We start from the raw sequence: 21,793 nt of genomic DNA, 5'->3' as shown, positions 1-21,793 counted from the left end.
GCTTTCGAAATATAGCAAACGCTACGCGGTTTCACCCGCGTTCCGTTCCCATACAATTACGGGTATAAAATCCAGCGATAGTGTAGTTTCCCAATAGTGAAAGATTTTTCAAATCGGTTTAGTAGTTTTGTAGTATTCAACGCAAACAAACATCAGTACTTTTCTCTTTATAGTATTATGTATAGACTAGCCTACGATCGCAAATACGTTCGCGTGGAATTCTGTTTTTAACAAATCCTGCTGGAACCATAGATTTTTCGGGATAAATGTTGTCAGCCCATACTCCTACTGTAGGTACGAGTAAGTTGTGGTAACTTTGAAAGACAGCAGGTTTCTATGTCTCAGATTCTCCATTATCCCAATATGAAACGTATCATGATATACCTACCTATCATGAAAATATCTTCATAATCAGAATCAGAATCATTTATTTGCAACAAGCATTTTATTCGTTGTTACGTAATACGTCTACGTATACGAGTAATAATGTCTCACCATTAATTCTTATAGAAATATTTAATTATAATAAAATAAAATTAGTAAAATAACAAAGTCATAAATTTATTTAAAAAAAATATATATTATATTTAATTTAAATTCAATTCAATTAATTATTATAATTACCCACATAACTAAACACAAATAAATAAATAATTATAATGTCATATATTAGATCAATGTCATTTTGCTAGACTTAAAGTTCTCTTTGAAATCTTCACCGGTTCTTTTCGAAGAATTCCATAATATGTTCGCTAAGCGACGCGACATATTATGCCGGACAATATTAAAAAAAATATATCCTTTACATACTTGGACGGGCTCTGGACCCTGGAAACGTGCTAAAGTCCTTACCTATGGTACCTATGGTAGATACCTTACCTATGGTTTTTTTTTATTCTTTACAAGTTAGCCCTTGACTACAATCTCAACTGATGGTAAGTGATGATGCAGTCTAAGATGGAAGCGGGCTAACTCGTTAGGAGGAGGATGAAAAATCCACACCCCTTTCGGTTTCTACACGGCATCGTACCGGAACGCTAAATCGCTTGGCGGTACGTCTTTGCCGATAGGGTGGTAACTAGCCACGGCCGAAGCCTCCCACCAGCCAGACCTGGACAAATTAAGAAAATCTTAATCTGCCCAGCCGGGGATCGAGCCCAGGAGCTCCGTTTTGTAAATCCACCGCGCAAACCACTGCGCCACGGTGGCCGTCAAAAGGTGGTGCCGTGTTAGGTGAGATGACAAACTTTTAAAACCACAACTGCTAAACTAAACAAAACTGCATATTAAAATAAGACTGGTTCACATACATATGTATGAATTATAAGAACACTTGGTCATTATGGAATACACCCAACCATTGGTATGAGAAACACGTTTTCATATAGATCACTTATATGTTTTCCAAACACATCATGATGTATTGAACAAATAACATTTGTCAGAACTTACTAGAAGCTCATTATTTATGACACATGCGAGTATATCTGCAGTATAAATAGAATTTACTTTTGTGTATTTTGCCGTGATCTTGTATTTGGCGTAATATTTTGAACTATTGACAATTACTTAGTTTGGAATATTCCATAAAGGTACGTCACCGTCACCAACGAACCTAAATACATAAACATATTGTTATTTTAAAAAATATTGGCACCGGCTTCCGTGTGTTGATTTTTACACACGACAGTGTGGGAGACACGAATATACGAGTAACCAGGTGACTTTTAGGTATCTAAACAAAACATTTGAAGCTGTCGAAATAATTAGTAGCCCTGTATATACATTAATGCAACAATTATAAGCCACATCAGTTTTACTATGGCGATGTACCGTAGCTGCATTCTGTAATGTTACAGCGCTGTGACATCGTTGTTACTGACAATATAATTTTGGTGTCCCGTACGACAGTTATATTACGAGTATTAATGAATATTATGAAATACATATATTTGCGACCTCAAAAGCTTTACGGTTTATGTGGTCGTACGCGAATCAACACAATTTTTGGACTTCATCCCGCTATACTACCCACTATATCATTAACAACCCATTTTCGCCTACTGTTGAGCACGAGTCTCCTTTTACAATGAGAGGGCACATTGCGGATCGGCAGACTTCATACACGTAGAGAATTAAATAAATCTCAGATACGCAAGTTTCCTCACGACATTTTCCCTTCACCGTTTGATAGTGAAATTTAATTTCTTAAAATGCAATAACTGAAAAGTTGGTGGTTGGTGCATGCTCCGGACCGGATTCGAACCTACGACCTCAGTCTATACTATCCACTCTGCCCCTCAGTCCATACTGCCACTGCCCTCTATACCATCCACTAAAGTAATCCCTATACTACAAACTATACTACCATTAAACTAAAACTATAATATCCACTAATACTACAAAAAACGACCGTAATATCCATTCCTAGATTTCATTGAAAAGAGATACTCATTCAAAGACGACTCGCAATAATATCCCAAAGAGATTCATAGTTGTGTAAACACTCGGCGCTACCGGGTTGATACTAAACCACGTGCGTCGTGCAAGTAACACTTGTACTCGTCGAAACGGCACTGAGTAGACCGGTTGGCGCGAGGGACTGGTCCTTGGTGGAAAATTTTTGCTTTTTTCCCTCTATGGGACACATTGCAACGGGAACCAGTAAAGGCGTGGCTTTTTAACAATGATTTCATTTTAATATTCTCTGACGACCGACCGCGACCGCGTGAGTTTCAGTTGTTCACAAATCCCGCAGGATGCAGGATTTTTCCCGATACAGCTGGTTACTCAATAACCTGAATTTGAAAAGAAAAGCTTTCCTAAATATAATTAATAAAATTGACAGGATTCAATTTACCTAGTACAAAAAATGTTCCATTTTCGACACTAGAGTGTAAAAAATACGTGTAGCACTTGGGGACTGCCTCGGTAAAGCTATTGCTTAGCATTTTATATTAAGCTATGAAAAAAATAAATATAAAATAATTTAAAAAAGAATCTTAATGTTGAGCTGGAATCGACCTCTGATTTAATAAGTTTTTCCCCCAAGTTTCACACCACATGTCCAGTTGAGTAGTGAGAATAATGTCAAAATGAGTTAACTTGATGCACGGCTTGGGTGTTAGGTTTATTTTCGTAACTAAAATTCTTGATTCGGTCGTCGCGCTCAAAGCCCGCGATATAAGCTATGCAATAGCTTAAAAGTATTACCAACTATTATCTTTTTCAACATGGGTGCTGATGCTTAGGTGCTAGGATCCCGAAACTAGCATTGAAGCTGCCCTAGGCACCCTGTCACAAAAAGTAACTGCCGTATAATTTGCCGATATACAATGTTACTTTTGGTTAGACTAACGTTTGTTCAATTAAAAAGTAAAATTGGATGCATTGGCGGCATACAGACCTGGCACTTAATTTTCGGGCCTGACGTTGGAGTCATTGTAGTTCTTTGTTGACGACATTTTCTATTGTCATCAATCTTTGTGCCTTTTATTAACTACTAGCCGGATGCCAAATTTTAGTTCAAAGTCGATGACATTTGAGTATGTTTCTTGTACAAATATGTTTCTTGTTCTTGATCGGCTGCACCGCCAGTTAAAGGCGGCGATAATGTGTCACGCCAATCCACAATGGACCGAGGTATTACCCTTTGTTTTATTAGGGATCAGAAGCTCCTGGAAGGAGGACCTTGGGGCATCGTGTGCTGACCTGGTATATGGGGAACCGCTACGGTTACCAGGGGATTTTTTTAATCCCACCAAAGACCAATGCTTCGACCCAATGTATTTCGCTGATAGGCTTCGCACATATATGGCGAAATTATCTCCATGTCCTGCAAGCAGACATGGGAACAAAATTTTTTATGTCCCAAAAGATCTGTCTACAGCTGATTTTGTTTTCCTACGTAGGGGAACGATTAAAAAGGCATTACAGTAGCCTTACATGGGACCCTTTAAGGTATTGGAACGAAGCGAGAAATATTTTAAGATCGAATCAAAAGGAAAACCCATATCCGTTACCATTGATCGCTTAAAACCAGCTTTTGTGTTACAGCCTGATCAACCCGAAATAGTTTCGCCAGCGGTTACCACTCGATCAGGTCGTAAAGTTCGTTTTACAGTTCCCTTCCAATGTAAATAGATTATTGTTTTAAATTTTTCTCTTGTTGCTCTTTTTCTCTCTCCGCAGGGGGGTAGTGTGGTGAGCCAAGGAGTTCGCTTTACATAAGACTGGCTGTCTCATCGCGTGTTTTGAATTTAGAACACGATTCTGCCTGGCTGCGCACTGAACGTGCGCAGAGGAGGATCGGGCCGCATTACCACTGAGTTCTCCACACAAGCGACTGATATTCAAACAAGAGCCTGAATTATAATTTCACCGCCTCCATTACTTATGTACTATTAATTAGTGGAATATATATAATGTTATAACCTACCGGCGTCTTATTCACAAGTAAAAGTATTGCAGCAAGCATTGAGATTAGTGCTAAAGTATTATGGAGTGGAGATAGGAAAAAGGATATGGAGGTTAGACCCACCATGCGCGTTGCTCCAATGCGGGTTGGACCGCTACGTCTACTGATAATGTTAAATTCATTATCAGATGTTAATTATAATGCCCGGAGCCAACGGCCGACGAAGGTCGGTAGTGTAACACCAACTACCCAAGTCCGGGCTGAGAATTTAACTGAAGATTTCTTAAAAGAACGAAACACTCAGCATTATCAACCCATATTCGGCTCACTGCTGAGCTTGAATCTCCTCTCAAAATGACACTGCCAATAAAAAATTAAGCCAATAGTCCACCACGCTAGCGGATTGACAGACTTCACACACTTAGAGAATCAATAAGGAAATTCTCTGGTATGCAGGTTTCTTCACGATGTTTTTCCTTCGCCGTCGGAGACAAACGATATTTAATTTCTTAAAATGCACACTAATAGGATGAGGACATCCGGACCGGATTCGAACCCACACCCTCCGGAATCGGAGGCACAGGTCATATCCAACAGGGCTATCACGAAACACTCATTATCTCATAAAGCCCGATGCAGGATTCGAAACCACATAAGCTAACTGGACCTTAGAGGCAGTCGCAGTTTATACATCACGCAAACTACTGCTAGTTAGATGAGTCTGCACTGAGCAAGCTTTCCCATCACGCCACACAGACTCAAGCAAAGAGCAAGCTCTCTCCATCATACAAAATATCATAAGGTCACGCCTTAGCGACGTGCTCAAACTAATATTTATAAACATGTCACGTTACATGTGCACAAGCACGGTGCATAGCGTCGGGCCGGACGCCGGCGTGCAGCTGTCCCGTCGCAGGCACGCCGCCAACTGCACACTGCTGGTATTCACCGTGTTCCCAGAAATAACTGTTTCCTGTCACGTGCTCGTTTGCCACACAATCTTCAGTTTCAGTCATGTTTTGACCAATTCGGTACTAAGCCGGTTGTGTGCGAGAGCTCGCGCAACAATAGTTCCGATGTCAAAGTAAATATTGATTTAATTAAATACTCTATAAATGAATAAAATAATGAGGCCTGTCCACAGGAACCTTGGTCCTATGACCGTTAAATTATACTGATAATGATAATAATTATTTTACATCATAACACAACAAGAAGAAAAAATCGGCCACGCGCAGTGTAGAGGGTTCTTTAGATTCCGGGTTCGTAGACGATAAAAAATTCATGCCCACTTTGCATGATATAGGCTATATTTTACCCCTTAATTCCGTAGGCGTTCCTATTTATGTAGGCGAAACCACAGGGAGGCCCACGTCTAGTAGACTGATGAAATAAATATGCATATCATTTATCAATAATTTGAAGACATTTAAGCCCCTTATTATGACATGAGATATCGCTAGACATGAGGTCGAGCTTTTAACTTTCATGGATACATTTCTTTTATATGGGTGCGAGACATGGGTCCTGAACAAAAGGGTGTTGTTGACGTTTGCAAGCTTTCGAGATGTGGGGATAAGAAAAATGTTCGAAATTTCTTGAAAACATTTTATCTTGAATGCTCAAGTGGAAATGTTTAATTGATAATGTTCAATGGAAAGGCCAATGCGAAACATTGTGTATACAAACAGATTCTGTAGTATTGTATCTGTATACGAAGCGTGACAAAACTCTGTGTCAAATTAAAGTCACAAGTGTTTCATGCCACATTTAGTTGAGAGCAAAATAATTATTTATTTAAGATGTAAGCCCGTAACCGACAGACACGGCCAACGCTATATATCACACTAATATTATAAGGGCGAAAGTTTGTGTGTAAGTGTGTATGTTTGTTCCTCCTTTACGCTGCGACTACTGAAGCGATTTGGCTGAAGTTGGAATAAAAATAGATTTTACTCTAGATTAACACTTAGTCTACTTTTCCAAATTTAAATATAATTTGTGAAGGTTTTGTGTAAGGTTCCACACGGGCAAAGTCACGAGCCACTGCTAGTTTAATATAAATGTTTGACTATTTATAGTGTAGGTGAAGTGTGAGCCGAAGAACGAGCGCGTCGAATTGTCGTAACTCTATTAAAATCAACGCCATTTCGAAGTTTGTCGAAATATGCTCGCCTACATTTTATTGAGAAGTATGTATTTTTTAAATACGATGGATTCTCTTCACCTCCAGTTAACCATAAACTGTTAGAAGTATACATAGGATTAAAGAATAGATAAAAGAGCTTTCACAGGACCTCTCGGGGTTCGGTTCTCATGAAGCAATTGAATCGATCGTCGTTGAGTAAATTCCTCAAAGTCAAGCCGACTTTGAGGAATTTACTCAACGACGATCGATTTAATAATTTAAAATAATGAAACTTTGAAACGCTGATTTGTTTTGATTAATATAGAGATGATAAATAGAAGATGCGGTTGGCAAGAGGCGCCGGCGTCGACGCGACGTGGGGAAGGGGCGGTCGACTTGCCAACTGTGACGTAGGCGTCAGGCGACGTCACTTGGCTCCGCCGCGGACGTCTGACGTGCCACCAAAATTCTGTCACGCACAGTCAGTAAATTAGTTCTTTGTCATACACTTGTAACAAATTACGCTCGCACTCACGGCACATTAGTTTTTGGTAACGAGATAAAATAAAACGAAAATGTCTATATTTAACGAAACAGTTCATAAATTAATGAACGAGATAAGATTATATTTAAGTATTTTTGTTCTTATATTTTTTAACAATTACTAATATAATGCAGCTGGCGGCACAAAATCATATCTATACATTAAAATATAAAAACTATACAAGTTAGCCCTTGACTATAATCTCACCTGATGGTAAGTGATGTTGCAATCTAAGATGGAAGCGGGCTAACTTGTTAGGAAGGTGAAAATCCAAACCCCTTTCGGTTTCTACACGGCATCGTACCAACGATTTGTCAATGACCATCAGATCAATCAGAAATAGAATAGACTCACCATCTCACGATCGTCTGGATCACTAAAAGCTTTTAACACATATGTTTTGGGCTGGTACAACAGCAAGAGCTTTTAAAAAACCAAACCAACTGAATATTAGACCCAACATTCTCATCAATAACATTGACAAGTACCTATCCGCAAAGTCACCTGAAACACTGATTCTATTTGCGACCACAAATATTCGCCAAGGTCGCGAAAAATATTGAAAACTAAATACGAGAGCGATATGACTTGGCCCGCGTCGAATTCTCTTTATCTTTAAACACTTATTCTTATTTATAAAAAAAAAACACCGTTACAGATTAAATTTTAACTAAGGGTTTTTAGCTAAGGGTTTCCTCAATGATAAAAGTCCAGCAACTCGGGAAATAGTTTCTTATATTGTTTAGGAGAAAATATGAAAAGTACACCTTGTGCCTACTTTGGCTGGTGGGAGGCTTCGGCCGTGGCTAGCCACCACCCTACTGGCAAAGACGTACCGCCAAGCGATTTAGCGTGCGATGCCGTGTAGAAACCAAAAGGAGTGAGGATTTCATCGTACTCCTAACAAGTAAGACAGAACATCTTAGATTGCATCATCACTTACCATCAGTGAGATTGTAGTCAAGGGCTAACTTGTAGAGAATAAAAAAAGGACCCGGACCTTGCATACTTGCTACTTCCCGAAGTTACCAAGTTCTTAACTTCACAGCTGTCGGCTTGGGCTGTGAAACGTTTAACTTTTTAAAAAATATGAAAATCTGAATAAAAGTGGACATCCCACTGTTTCATCGACATAGTTTTCCATCCTGAATACGGTGATAAAATATGGCCTCCCTTACACGCTGATACCGCCGTAGCAATGATACGGGGCCCCCGGACTGCAAGGGCCTCTTACATGTGAAAACTAAAATTAGTAAAATATAATCCACAATCTTCTTTGGTTTGATGAACCTATGAATTCCCATATATTCATAGATTCTTCAAACATATTTCTTTTTTAAGAAATCTTTACTTTTCATGTTGGGCCTCCCAACTAATTTTGATACAGGGCTAGCCACGCCACTGGACTTAGGCACAGTTAAGTTTGCCATAGCTGAATTTTAAAATCGATATAGTTTAACTGTGGAAGCGAAGCAAACTCTCATTCTCATTTATATGTATACTAGCGGACGCCCGCGACTTCGTCCGCGTGAAAGTCGATATAAACTTTCAACTACCCCTACCCTAGCCCCACCCTACCCTACCCTACCCTTACCACTACCACTACCCTACCCCTACCCTAGCCCTACTCTACCCCTAATTTTTGTCAGGAAGGTTTTGTGTAAGGTTCCACACGGGAACCTTAACCTGAACCTTTTGCGTCAGGAAGGAAAACCCGACTTATTTTTATGAAGTAGACATAATTATGTAAATGATTTGAATTAAAAATCGATTTACGAGTAATAAAAAATCTTACATCTTTAATAAAATAATACTATATTATTGTGTGTCGTGTGCTTAGCCGTTTTGGAGTTATTCCAAAATATTATCTCAGGTCGTAAATATTTTAGGATATTACTAATGTTGGGGAATGTCATGCACAAGTGTAACAAAATATTACGTAAGCTATTTTGAGTGATTACTGCGCAATTGTTCAAAATTAAAGCTCGTCGGTTAGTGTTCACCTAAATTGGATAGTAACTACCTAAATATTCTGATGATTGCCACAAAAGGTTAGTGGGTCTTTGAGGTCTTTCCTATCAACATATTATTTAAAGCCACTCGGTAGTATTTGACATTTGCTAGACTTTGGTCCGATATTGATTGACGTTTCTCATAAATCTAAAAGCTACTCGTATGAAGGAGCGGTGAGGCTCATACAAAATTCACGACAACAGCAGTGGCTTGCAACTTTCAATACAAAAAATTGTTAAGTATTTTTCAGATAGCATGGGTATGGTGACAGTCGCCTGTATGACGTTCATAATACGTACTATTATCGAGAATGGCGGCAAACTCTAAATCGCTTGGCGGTACGTCTTTGCCGGTACGATGGTAACTAGCCACGGCCGAATCCTCCCATCAGACAGACCTGGACCAATAAAGAAAACCTCAATAGGTCCAGCCGGGGATCGAATCTAGGACCTCCGTCTTGTAAATTCACTGCGCCACGGAGGCCGTCGAATTTTTTTATGTAAAATCTTTTTTGTTTATTGTTACCGTAAATGATCACACACACTATCAGCAATCGATCGTTTGCTAAATGTAAAGCTTAAATAAAAGCCGGACAAGCTGGACACCGTCTATTTCGGCCGGACATTGAATAACTTTGTCCGGCTTTATCCGGACACCTGACACTAATTATTTATTTATTTATCACACTAATAAACACACAAAATATGATTATAAAGGTATATATATTTATATGATTATTTATTATGTTCTTATTATTAATTATTAATTAGTAACACTTCTTCTTGTTGTTTCCGCCCGCGTCACCACATGGCTCCACGGAAGACCAGCGCTGCGCTGGTGCATCCATCACTAGCGTAGCACATGATGAGTGGTGACCATTTTGGTACCACACACATCATTTTTTTTATATTTTTTTTTTGGATTTAATTTAGTTTTATTAGTTTAATATCTCTAAAATTATTAGTTCACTATATTTTTAAAATTACTTTCTTTAGTTTTAAAGTATTTGTTGTCTTTTGTGTATTATGTGTGTGTGTGTGTCCAAATAAAATAATTTTCTTTCTTTCTTTCTGACACCACAAGTTACACCCCCGAGCGTCGGCAAACTCGGTAAGCCGGCGTCGTCGGTCCCGGTCATATTAAAGTCTGACAGTGATCGTTTTAAAGTCTAAAATTCTGTCTATAAAGCAGCGTGTCGGGTTTCCCTATCATTTATTATGATATATCATATTTTCATTGATTTATAAACAAGCAATCCGTCAAAACTTACATAACTCTTATATAAAAAATCTTTCTATAATTAAACTTTAATAATGCGATAGCTCAGCATCGACATTATATTTTTTTTTTATTCTAAGGATTATCATTAAATTGGGATATATAATAAACTTGTTATGCCTAATTGTTCTTAAAATACTTACAGTATTTAAAATATATTATCTTACGTTTACCTATTATGTTACGGTTTTATAGAGAATAAACGATTATATTATTATCTTCTTATTTTGAAAATTAAAATCTTAGGTCCTTCAGTAGCAAATGAACTGAAATAAACTAAGGTACTCTCTCTTACTTAAGAGCCGTGATAGCCTAGTGGATATGACCTCTGTCTCCGAGTCCGGAGGGCGTGGGTTCGAATCTGGTCCAGGACATGCACTTCCAACTTTTCAGTTGTGTGCATTTTAAGAAATTAAATATCACGTGTCTCAAACGGTGAAGGAAAAATATCGTGAGGAAACCTGCATACCAGAGAATTTTCTCAATTTTTGTGTATGTGAAGTCTGCCAATTCGCACTGGGCCAGCGTGGTGTACTATTATCCTAACCCCTCTCATTCTGAGAGGAGACTCGAGCTCAGCAGCGAGCCGAAAATGGGGTGATAATGATGATTATGATTCTCTCTTATTTATTTCGTACTTTTGTAGTTGTAGACTGTACTGTCGTATGGTGGGAGTATGGACTGACAAACTTTCAGTAGATATTAGTAAAAGTAAAGTCTGGCCACATGCTCTCGTTCTATATAGGATCTATTTGAAGTGATTGCAAGAGGGACCGGACAATATCTGATAGTCTAATTGAGAGATTGGCATACTGAGCGCAGGAAGGAGCTCGTTAGTTGATTCCTAGTCAGTAAATACTCGCGCAAGGTAGATTACCTACACACGACGGGAGGTCGGAACGTAGACAAAAGGTATTAAGTGTATCCTGTCCTCTCTAGCACTATAGTCGGCGTGTTAAAAACTAAGCCAATCATTTCCTTACGTCTATATAATCATTATTAACCCATATTCGGCTCACTGTTGAGCACGAGTCTCATTTCAGAATAAGGTTAGGCTAATAGGCCACCACGCTAACATACAACCCCTCTTAACAAAAAATCGTTGCTTAGCACTTACAGACAGATTGTTTTATTTTATAAAGATTTTATTTAGAAAACATTTTGTTATTACCTACTTTATCATTTAGAGCTGCCACCTTAAATGGTGTAAAATGTAGAATCAATAATATAATTCAAATTTATATATCACGACAGGCTTTGCCAAAATTCTCGGAATAATAGTATGTTTGTCCTACAAATACTCTACATGTACTTAACTAAATTAGCACTTGTAAAGTTATAGGCTTCTGAGGCTTATTTAATTAGTATACTAATAGTTTTTCTAGAGACTATCGGGATTTAATTGTATTATTGTTATTACCTTCATACCTTCAATTATACTAAGTTATACCAACAGTGTTACTAAATCGGGTGAGATAAATAGTAGACGCTTTTAGCATCCAGTGAATCGTTGCTCCTATAATACTTACCTAATTATATATGTATTTACTAACTGATACTTCCAGAGTGTGTTTGAATATTAAACTGGCCGCCGCGATCGTCTATCCTAATGAAATCCTTAGATACTTTAACCTCCTGACGGCCTCAGTGTCGCAGTGGTATGCGTGATGTATTTACTTGACGGAGGTCCTGGGTTTGATCCCCGATTGGTCCAGGTCTGGCTGGTTGCAATGTCTTTAAAAAGAATGCATAAATATAAAATCCCTAAATATTTTTTTTTGTTCAAGTAATTACAGCATATAGAAGATATCAGACGAGGACGTGGGCGTTAATAATTTAAGAACTAACACGTCATTCTCATGGGATGATAAACAAAGCTAGTTTAGAACTTCCTGACGCTGGTAAAAATAACCGTCTTCATCAACCGGTCTATAATAGGCTAGTTGACAATTTTTTAAATGGGTCTTAAATTCTCCATTATCGACCTACTTAGACTACTAGAAAAATTATGCCTTTTTTTTCAGCAATAGTAACACTTTTTTGACAAATCGGTGCCAAGGCCTTGTGGTGTTAATTAAAATCATTACTGAAAAAAACACATGAAAGAAAAGAATTACCTATGTCTTAAAACAAAAATTTTTATGATAGGTACTTGGCCTTGAATGAATCATCATCATCATCATCATTTTCAGCCGATGGACGTCCACTGCTGGACATAGGCCTCTTGCATGGACCTCCAAGCATAACGATCTCGAGCCGCCAGCATCCAGCGGTTTCCTGCAATCCGCTTGATGTCCTCTGTCCACCTAGTGGGGGGTCGACCAACACTGCGCTTTCCGGTGCGGGGTCACCATTCCAACACCTTAGGACCCCAACGTCCATCGGCTCTTCGAACTATGTGGCCTGCCCATTGCCACTTCAGCTTCGCGACTCGCTGAGCTATGTCGGTGACTTTGGTTCGTCTGCGGATCTCCTCATTTCTGATTCGATCCCGCAGAGAAACTCCAAGCATAGATCGCTCCATCGCCCGCTGAGTGATTTTGAGCCTTCTAATGAGGCCCATAGTTAGCGACCAAGTTTCGGATCCGTATGTCATCACTGGCAACACGCACTGTTCGAAGACTTTCGTCTTCAGGCACTGAGGAATTTCGGACGAAAAGATGTCGCGGAGTTTCCCGAACGCGGCCCAGCCGAGCTGGATTCGGCGATTTACCTCTTTCTCGAAATTGGACCTTCCTAACTGGACTGTGTGTCCTAGGTATATATACTCGTCTACAATTTCGAGCGCAGAGTCCTCAACAATAACTGGGTGGAGCGTTACATGAGCATTAGACATGATCTTCGTCTTGCTCATGTTGATTTTTAGGCCCACACGTTGAGAAACTCTGCTGAGGTCGTTGAGCATGGTACTAAGGTCATCCAGAGTCTCTGCCATAATGACCACATCGTCGGCAAACCGTAGTTGAGTGATGTACTCACCATTGATGTTGATGCCAAATCCGTTCCAGTCCAGAAGCTTAAAGACGTCTTCCAAAGCGGCGGTAAATAGCTTCGGGGAGATCACATCTCCCTGTCGCACTCCTCGCTGCAATTGGATTGGTCTCGTAGTCTGATCCTGTATACGGACTGACATAGTGGCGCTTTCATACAAACACTTCAACACTTGGATGTACCTGTAGTCGATCCGGCATCTCTGCAAAGACCTTAGCACAGCCCAAGTTTCCACCGAATCGAAGGCTTTCTCATAGTCCACAAACGCTAAGCAAAGTGGCTGGTTATACTCTTCGGTCTTCTGTATAACCTGCCGCAGCGTATGAATGTGGAATGAATGAATAGATCTAGAGAATAGATAGAATAGAATAGATCTTTATAAAATGTCATAACGATATTTTTCCATTTTTAGTTTCGTGGATACGTTAATGTTCTAAAGTCGGTAATATTAAAAAAAATAAATTATTAAATTCAGTTTTTAACTAATATATTCCTATCTCGTATACCAAGTTTTTATTGTTTATATTAAATTTGATATGAGTCAACTACTCTATGGGTATTATTTTGTATATGTGTATATGATTCCTCTGCGTTCAATATTTTTTTGATTTGATTTTTATTCGGAGGGCGTAGGTTCGAACCCAGTTCGGAGTATACACATCCACTCTTTCAGTTATGTGCATTTTAAATTTCAATTAAATTAGATACCTTGTGTCTCAAACTGTGAAGGAAAAACATTGTGAGAAAACCTATATATCTGAGAATTTTCATAGTTCTCTACGTGTGTGAAGTCTGCCAATCCGCATAGCGCCAGTGTGGTGGACTATAGGTAGTTAATGAATGAATTATAAATAATATTAGATGTACTCGTAGGGTCAGTTTATTTTTAGCCGATTTCCAAAAAGGAGGAGGAGGTTCTACATTCAGCTGTATGTATATTTTAAACTACAGTTAATAAAGGTGTGTCTCAATGCTTAGTTGGTGTGATGATGACATTTTGCTTATGCTGCACAATCCGGGTTCTCTGTCTTGAAACAAAGAGATGAATGATGTTAATTAGTAGATGAGAAGTTAGTTGTTTATTGTAATAATTATGTAAAGATACCTAGTTGTTGTCGGTCGTTCACTGGAATTTGGCAGATGCGCTCCGCACGTCTCGGTAAAGGACTATGCCCCAAGATAGTACAAGGCGTGTGTGTGATAATCATATGTTCGGCCCTTGGAACTATTAATATAAAAACCACTAAATACCTATAGTCCTATATAATATGTTCTAATTGTTATAGGAAGCGGAAGAATGGGCGCGCAGACCGAGTGGGCCCATGGTCAACCCTTCCTTCGAGCCGGACGACTTCCTGCCACAAAGGTATATAAAATTCAAATACATACTACATAATTACAAATACATATTATATGATACATAGCGCACGCCCGCGACTTCTTCCGGCCTTAGACCCTGTCGCAAAATCCGTTCTTAGCAGACGCCTGCTAAATATTAGAAGCTACCTCACTGCGAAATTGCGTGTGCCGCTTAGCTAACTTAAAGCTGCTGCTTAGCAGCACTAATCAACCCATGTGCTTCATATAAGGATATTAAGCACTTCAAAACACATCACAACATACATACATACACCACTTTTTACCAGTAATTACTTAAAAATCTTACTGATATTAAAACAATAATCGCTCAATACCAAAATGAATGTACCTAACCAATGTAATATTCTTATATTATACAATAATAATATTATATACATATAGTAAAATATATACAATGTAACTATAAGGCATTGCCATATTACTTAAACAATAAATGAAATTAAAATTAGTCAAAATTGGTTTGCTGTAAAAAATAACTCAGCTATAGAGTTTCATGCATATTGCTCATCATCAGATAAATCAAAATAATCATGTAACAGTTGTACGAGATAGCGATCACTTGGACTGACGGTGTTCCGGTGATACTGACGTCATTAGCACTTAATCGCCCATTGTATTTGTTTTTAATTATTTATTGTCGTAACCTTAACTGAATACACATTGGGTGATTTAAATCTTTATACACTTAGATGGGTCACTAACACTGGCCGTATCTAAGATCGTATTATGATTCTGGCCTAAGGAGATTGTACTCGTAAGAAGTTCTAAGGATGACTTCGTGATTTTATAAAAGCTGAATGTTTAGCTCATGCTCATACCATAGGTAAATTTGAAACTCCTCTGAAAAGATGTCTTGAAGCTAAACTCCTAGCAAGTGGGCTCATTATTTCTCATAATATACTGTAGAAAACTCATAAAACTAGCTGATGCCCACGAATTCATTCGCCCTTAGACCTTAGACCGGCTCTATCTCAAAATCTGTTCTTAACGGACATCTTTTAACAACAAACGACCTGCCTGTCAAATATCGTCTTTGTACGTCGAGGGTTTTCGATATTTCGTATCGCCTTCGCTTTTATACATATATTAAGGTTATGTTTGAAATTTAAAGCAACAACAATCATCATCATCGTATCAGCATATGGACGTCCACTGCAAGTTGCGGGCGTCCGTTAGTTTGTTATAAATTTAAAAGTTTACAAAAGTTATTTTAAAATAACAAGTACGGATAAGCGTGCAATAGGTAACTTTGGTGCTTAAATTTTAAACGTTGTGTCAAAACACGCCCATCTAAGTACCCGCGTATAGTGCGGCCCACATTCACATCGCAATAAATAGTTCTTATAAATCAATATCTGCAAACATTTTCCGTCTCCTAGCGAACGATGACTGTTGCCGAGTAAGTTGGCTGCTTGTAGCACCCTTATGTATTACGAACACAACGTAAATGTAGGAACTATACAAAGCTGGGAATGATAAAAGTTAAGGAATTTATTTTGTAGATTGACCATATAAATTTCTCAACTTTCACCAGCCCTATTCTTTAAAATAAATGTGAATCGATACAGTACTCGATACCTGATGATATAATTCAGTGTGTATGTTTGTAGCAAATTATTTGAAATATTTGTGACGTTTGTGTTTAGTTGCTTTACTTTTAAAATAATAACTGTTTCTTGTTGAGATTGTAGTGGTGAGGTGTTTGTACGTATATGGTGCAGTGCTTTAGACAGTACACATAGATAATCAAGCGCATTTGGAACATTCATCTTGGACTTTTAGTACTCTAAATTGTGTAAAAATCTTACATAACCCGCCCTCACCCAGTACCCTCAGGCGTGCACAACGTTTTTAACTAAGGTAGGCACAATAAATATTGACACAACATGGAAAATTGCATCTCCATCTTATTTTCGTTATGAGTACTCAAACTGGTAGCCAATGCATTTTTGCATTCACTCGTATATATAAAGCGCACGCCACTGACTACTAATGTATTTTTACACAATTTTTCTTCCAAAACAAAGTTGCAGGCGTCCGTTAGTAATATATGTAAATGGATGTATCCCAGTGTGTGTGTGTGTGGATCCTTCTTCCCAATAATATTATAAACGCGAAAATCTGTATGGATGTTTGTTACTCTTTATCGCCGCAATCACTAATAGTGTACATGGCGCAGCTAGTATGTTTATAAATAATTTACATACATTTATACATCTATATATTATATAAATGGAAGAATAAATATAATTAGAATGGAAACATTTGTATATTATATAAATGTAAATGTATGGTAAAAACAGCTTTTATCCAGTTATGGATATTGTTTAAGTACACTTATATTTATTTATTTATTCTTTCAGTCTGTCACCCGTAAAAGATGCAAAGAAGCAGCCAGGTGACAAAGGCATCTACCTCGTGAACATGAGAGAGAAGGACCTGCAAGACGTGGAGGAGTACGAACCATACGACAACAGAGTTGTGGACCATCCCACTACGTGAGTATATAATTGATCTATTTACTTATGTGTAAACGACACGAGGTTCTGGGATCGAATCCTGGCTTCATCTATGCAATACTAAGCTTTCTGACCGAGAGTTTTGCTTTTTGGATACCATTGGATCTTAGAGTAGCAGTGCCAAAAAAATCCGAGGATTTTTTTTTCACCACGGCTAGTTTACTCAACAGGTGATAGTAGAGCTTGCTTAGGGTTGTAACCAGTCATAGCCGAAGCTACCAGACCAGACCTAAGCCAATTTAGAAAATATGAAATCCTAAACTGACCTGGTAATGGTAATCGAACCCAAGAGAGCCAAGTGGAGAGCCAAAGCACTACCAACTGTGCTAGAGAGGTAGTGAAAGTGACAGATGAGGGTCTATTCGAGGCGGTGTTAATCAGGGCCCAAGGAGGAACTTTTAGGGATAATGTATGAATCAATATCAGATATATTAGATACTGGCGCAATGAATAGTTTATTAGCCTACAACTGGGTTGTAACTGTCTATGTACTTGTTATTCAAGCGAAGCATTGCTTAATACGTTATAAAAACGATAATAAGCAATTAAAGCAAATGGATTCTTATTATTGGAGTATGATTATACTCGTTAATGTTCGCGTATATGGTGACGAGTTCCTTAGCAAGGGAAAAAATTAGTAGAGACTATAGTTAATCCATTTCAGAAAGAAGCTTTGGCTTTGGTTGTAGTGGAGTTTAACTTCCGCTTGGAATCATGAGGAAGTATCATTGAATGAGAGTAATAAACAGTTTGATAAAAGGACGTAGTCATAAAAGAAGATAAACGAAAATGTAGATATTAGATGGTTTGGGCGCGTAGAGAAGATGAGTGAAAGGCGACCTAAAAAAAGGGTTTTTAAGGCGAGGTGACCTAAATGTCTTCTGTCTTCGTCTATATAATGGTGAGGTAGACCAACAATACGCATCCGGCGTCGGGTCGCCGTTCTATGCCCCGCCCACTGACACTTCAACTTTTTGACTCGTTGAGTAATTACGCAAAACTAATAATATGCAGAGATAAATATATTTACAAATATTTGTGTGTTTTCAGTAACATGGAAACACTTCTGCACTTGCTGAAAGGGAGTTTAGGAACTGGTATCCTGGCGATGCCGCACGCGTTTGCCAAGTCGGGCTACGTGGTCGGCGCCGTCGGGACGCTCTTGATTGGAATTCTGTGTACGTACTGCATCCACGTGCTGATCGACTCGTGCTACGTGCTGTGCAAGCGGCGGAAAGTGCCTTCTATGACATACACGGCGGCGGCGGAGGCGGCACTCTCAGAAGGGCCTGACTGGTGTAAGGCTTGTGCGCCATATGCTGCGTAAGTATTGCTGCGATTACTACTATTACATAAAATATAGATTGTATTTTAGACTTCTGGTACTAGATTTATATTATTTGACACTGTTTTCATGTACAAAAAATACATGCAATATCATCATCATTCATCATCATTACAACCTATATTTGGCTCACTGCTGAGCCCGAATCTCCTCTCAGTATGAGAGGGGTTAGGCCATTTGTCTCTATAATAAGATCCCCAAAACTGTGATGGACCTGCCAATGCATAGCTTTAAGCAACGTGTTAAAAACATTTACTTAGTCGAGGGTACTACAACATTGATGAGTTCCTTAATGATAAAGATGCTTGGAGACCGTTGGATCAGTTTCCACCTTCACACAAGAAGTAAAACTATAAGAAATTGTAATGTTGTCATCAATTGTAGCTTTCTTCTCTTCTCAGCAGAACCTGCCTTCCGAACCGGTGGTAGAATTTTTACAAATAGTCAACTGACGTGTCAAAAGTGCTTGTAAACTGAGCCTACTTGAAATAAATGATTTTTGATTTGATTTGATTTGATTTGATTGGCCCAATGTCGATTGGCAGACTTCACACAAGCAGAGAATTAAGAAAAAATCTCTGGTATGCAGGTTTCATCACGATGTTTTTCCTTCACCGTTTGATACACGTGATATTTAATTTCTTTAAAAGCACACAACTTAAAAGTAGGAGGTGCACACCCCGGACCGCATTCGAACCTACAACTCCGGAATTGGAGGCAGACGTCATATCCATTGGGCTATCACGGCTCATCAAAAATACATACAACAACAGAAAATAAATATAATGTAAGACATTGTGCATCATGAATTTGATAATACTGAGAGGTCCTGGGATCGATCCCCGGCTGGGCAGACTGAGATTTTCTTAATTTGTCCAGGTCTGGCTGGTGGGAGGCTTCAGCCGTGGCAAGTTACCACCCTACCGGCAAAGACGTACCGCCAAGCGATTTAGCGTTCCGGTGCGATGCCGTTTAGAAACCGAAATGGGTGTGGATTTGAATCCTCCTCCTAAAGTTAGCCCGCTTCTATCTTAGACTGCATCATCACTTACCATCAGGTGAGATTGTAGTCAAGGGCTAACTTGTAAAGAGTAAAAATAAAAAAAAAAAAACACTACCTTAGTGGAACACTGCAGTTATTATCACCAGTGACCATAAGTTTAAGCGAAAAATATTTTTAAAATGTGAGCTAAAAGAAGTCGGTTAATAATCATTATCTTTCTTTACAGGCACGTCGTAAACGTATTTCTACTTATCTATCAAATTGGGACGTGCTGCGTCTACGTGGTGTTCGTGTCAGAGAACATACAATTCGTTTTAACCAAACAATTCGGCATAAACGTGGCCGTAACAGAAGTTATGACTTATATCCTAATACCATTAGTTATCATAAACTGGGTGCGAGATCTGAAGTACTTGGCGCCATTCTCCGCTATAGCCAATGCGGTGACTATTGTGAGCTTCGGCATCATTCTGTACTACATCTTCAGGGAGGCCCCGACTTTGGAGGGAAAAGTTCCAGCCGGAAAAATTGGCGATTTTCCTCTATTCTTCGGGACTGTTTTATTCGCTTTGGAAGCTATTGGCGTGGTGAGCTAATATATTTATTATACAAACATGCATACATATCATCACGTAGGTAGTCCTTTAACTTGCTACGGTCCTTGTATATCTCCCTCGCTTCTTCCATTCTCTTCAATCGTTTTATATAAGTTATTCGGTTTACGCTTCACCGGGCATTTAATGAGAACGTCCTGGATTTGGTTGTCTCGCTCTCGCTTGCTTTATAAAACATTTTTAACCGACTTCCAAAAAGGAGGAGGTCCTACGTTCGGTTGTATGTATGTTTTATTTTTTTTATTGTATGTCCAGCGATATTTCCGTCATTTATGGACCGATTTTTTTTTAGACGGGCTTACTTCCAGGGTGGCCTAATTTTTTTCATGTCAGGATCTGATTGTTAGTGCTCTTCCATTCATCTTATCTATGTGCCAAAACCATAGAATAGCATAAGCATAGCATTTTCTATTTTAGTTACCTACAGCTTCTTTTATACCATTCAATTATTTCATAAAACTTTAGATAAACTAAGTTGATGTCAATACATTTGTCATTACAGATTCTGCCATTAGAAAATGAAATGAAGACCCCAAAAGACTTCGTGGGAAAGTTTGGTGTGTTGAACCGAGCGATGATCAGCATTATCATTCTCTACGTAGGCATGGGACTGTTTGGCTACTTGCAGTACGGCCATGACGCGGCGGGCAGCATCACACTTAACTTGCCTTCGGAAACTGAAACGTAAGTTTTATCTTACGTAACACTCTCAGAAGAGTGGCAGCTTACTAAGCTAAACGACTTTGTTAACAACAAAAGGGTGCCTATTAACTGATAAAAATGATTTTTTCAAATTTAAATCAAACGCACTTACAGAAATAAAAAAGTAAAATAAGTCATCATCATTATCAACCCATATTCGGCTCACTGCTGAGCTCGAGTCTCCTCTCAGAATGAGCGTTAGGCCAATAGTCCACCGCTGACCCAATGCGGATTGGCAGACTTCACACACGTAGAGAATTAAGAACATCTCTGGTGTGCAGGTTTCCTCACGATGTTTTCCTTGACATGTGATATTTAATTTCTTAAAATACACACAACTGAAAAGTCGGAGGTGTTTGCCCCGAACCGCATTCGAACCCACGCCCTCCAGAATCGGAGGCAGAGGTCATATCCACTGGGTTATCACGGCTCGTAAATAAATACCAGTAGCTTATTACTAACCTCAGAGACGTAAGTTTTTATTCATTTTATACTATTTGAAGAATTATAAATAAGGATAAAGAAAAAGATAACTCATAAAAATTTTCCTAATTGTTCACATATTTTTTTTAAAGTAGAGGATTGTTGTGATCTTTCAACATGCTCTTGAATACATTTCAGGCTGGCCAGCGTCGTGCAATGCCTGTTAGCGTTCGCGATCTTCATCACGCACGGGCTGGCGTGCTACGTGGCTATCGACATCCTGTGGAACGAGTACGTGGGGGTCCGCCTGCTCCACAGCAACCACAGGGTCCTCTGGGAGTACCTGCTGAGGACTGTCATTGTGCTGCTCACATGTAAGCTTCTTTTTATTTAATGACAAGTACCCCTAGACTGTAACGATGCAGTCTTAGCAGCG

General features: G+C 38.9%; 1 protein-coding gene across 1 annotated transcript in view; it reads left to right on the top strand.

Annotated features, from left to right (window-relative positions):
* Positions 1 to 21,793, top strand: part of LOC112049256 (proton-coupled amino acid transporter-like protein CG1139) — a 64,103-nt gene that overhangs the window by 34,895 nt on the left and 7,415 nt on the right. The window contains exons 2-7 of the mRNA XM_024087072.2: positions 14,658 to 14,737; positions 17,115 to 17,249; positions 18,321 to 18,593; positions 19,845 to 20,205; positions 20,735 to 20,916; positions 21,556 to 21,731. Of these exons, the coding sequence (XP_023942840.1) occupies positions 14,658 to 14,737; positions 17,115 to 17,249; positions 18,321 to 18,593; positions 19,845 to 20,205; positions 20,735 to 20,916; positions 21,556 to 21,731 (1,207 nt within the window). The remainder of the gene's footprint in view (positions 1 to 14,657; positions 14,738 to 17,114; positions 17,250 to 18,320; positions 18,594 to 19,844; positions 20,206 to 20,734; positions 20,917 to 21,555; positions 21,732 to 21,793) is intronic.

Source organism: Bicyclus anynana, chromosome Z (assembly GCF_947172395.1).
Source record: "Bicyclus anynana chromosome Z, ilBicAnyn1.1, whole genome shotgun sequence".
In the NCBI taxonomy this organism is placed as follows: Eukaryota; Metazoa; Arthropoda; class Insecta; order Lepidoptera; family Nymphalidae; genus Bicyclus; species Bicyclus anynana.
Note: the sequence above shows the minus strand (reverse complement) of the source record. Positions and strands in the feature narration are given on the sequence as shown.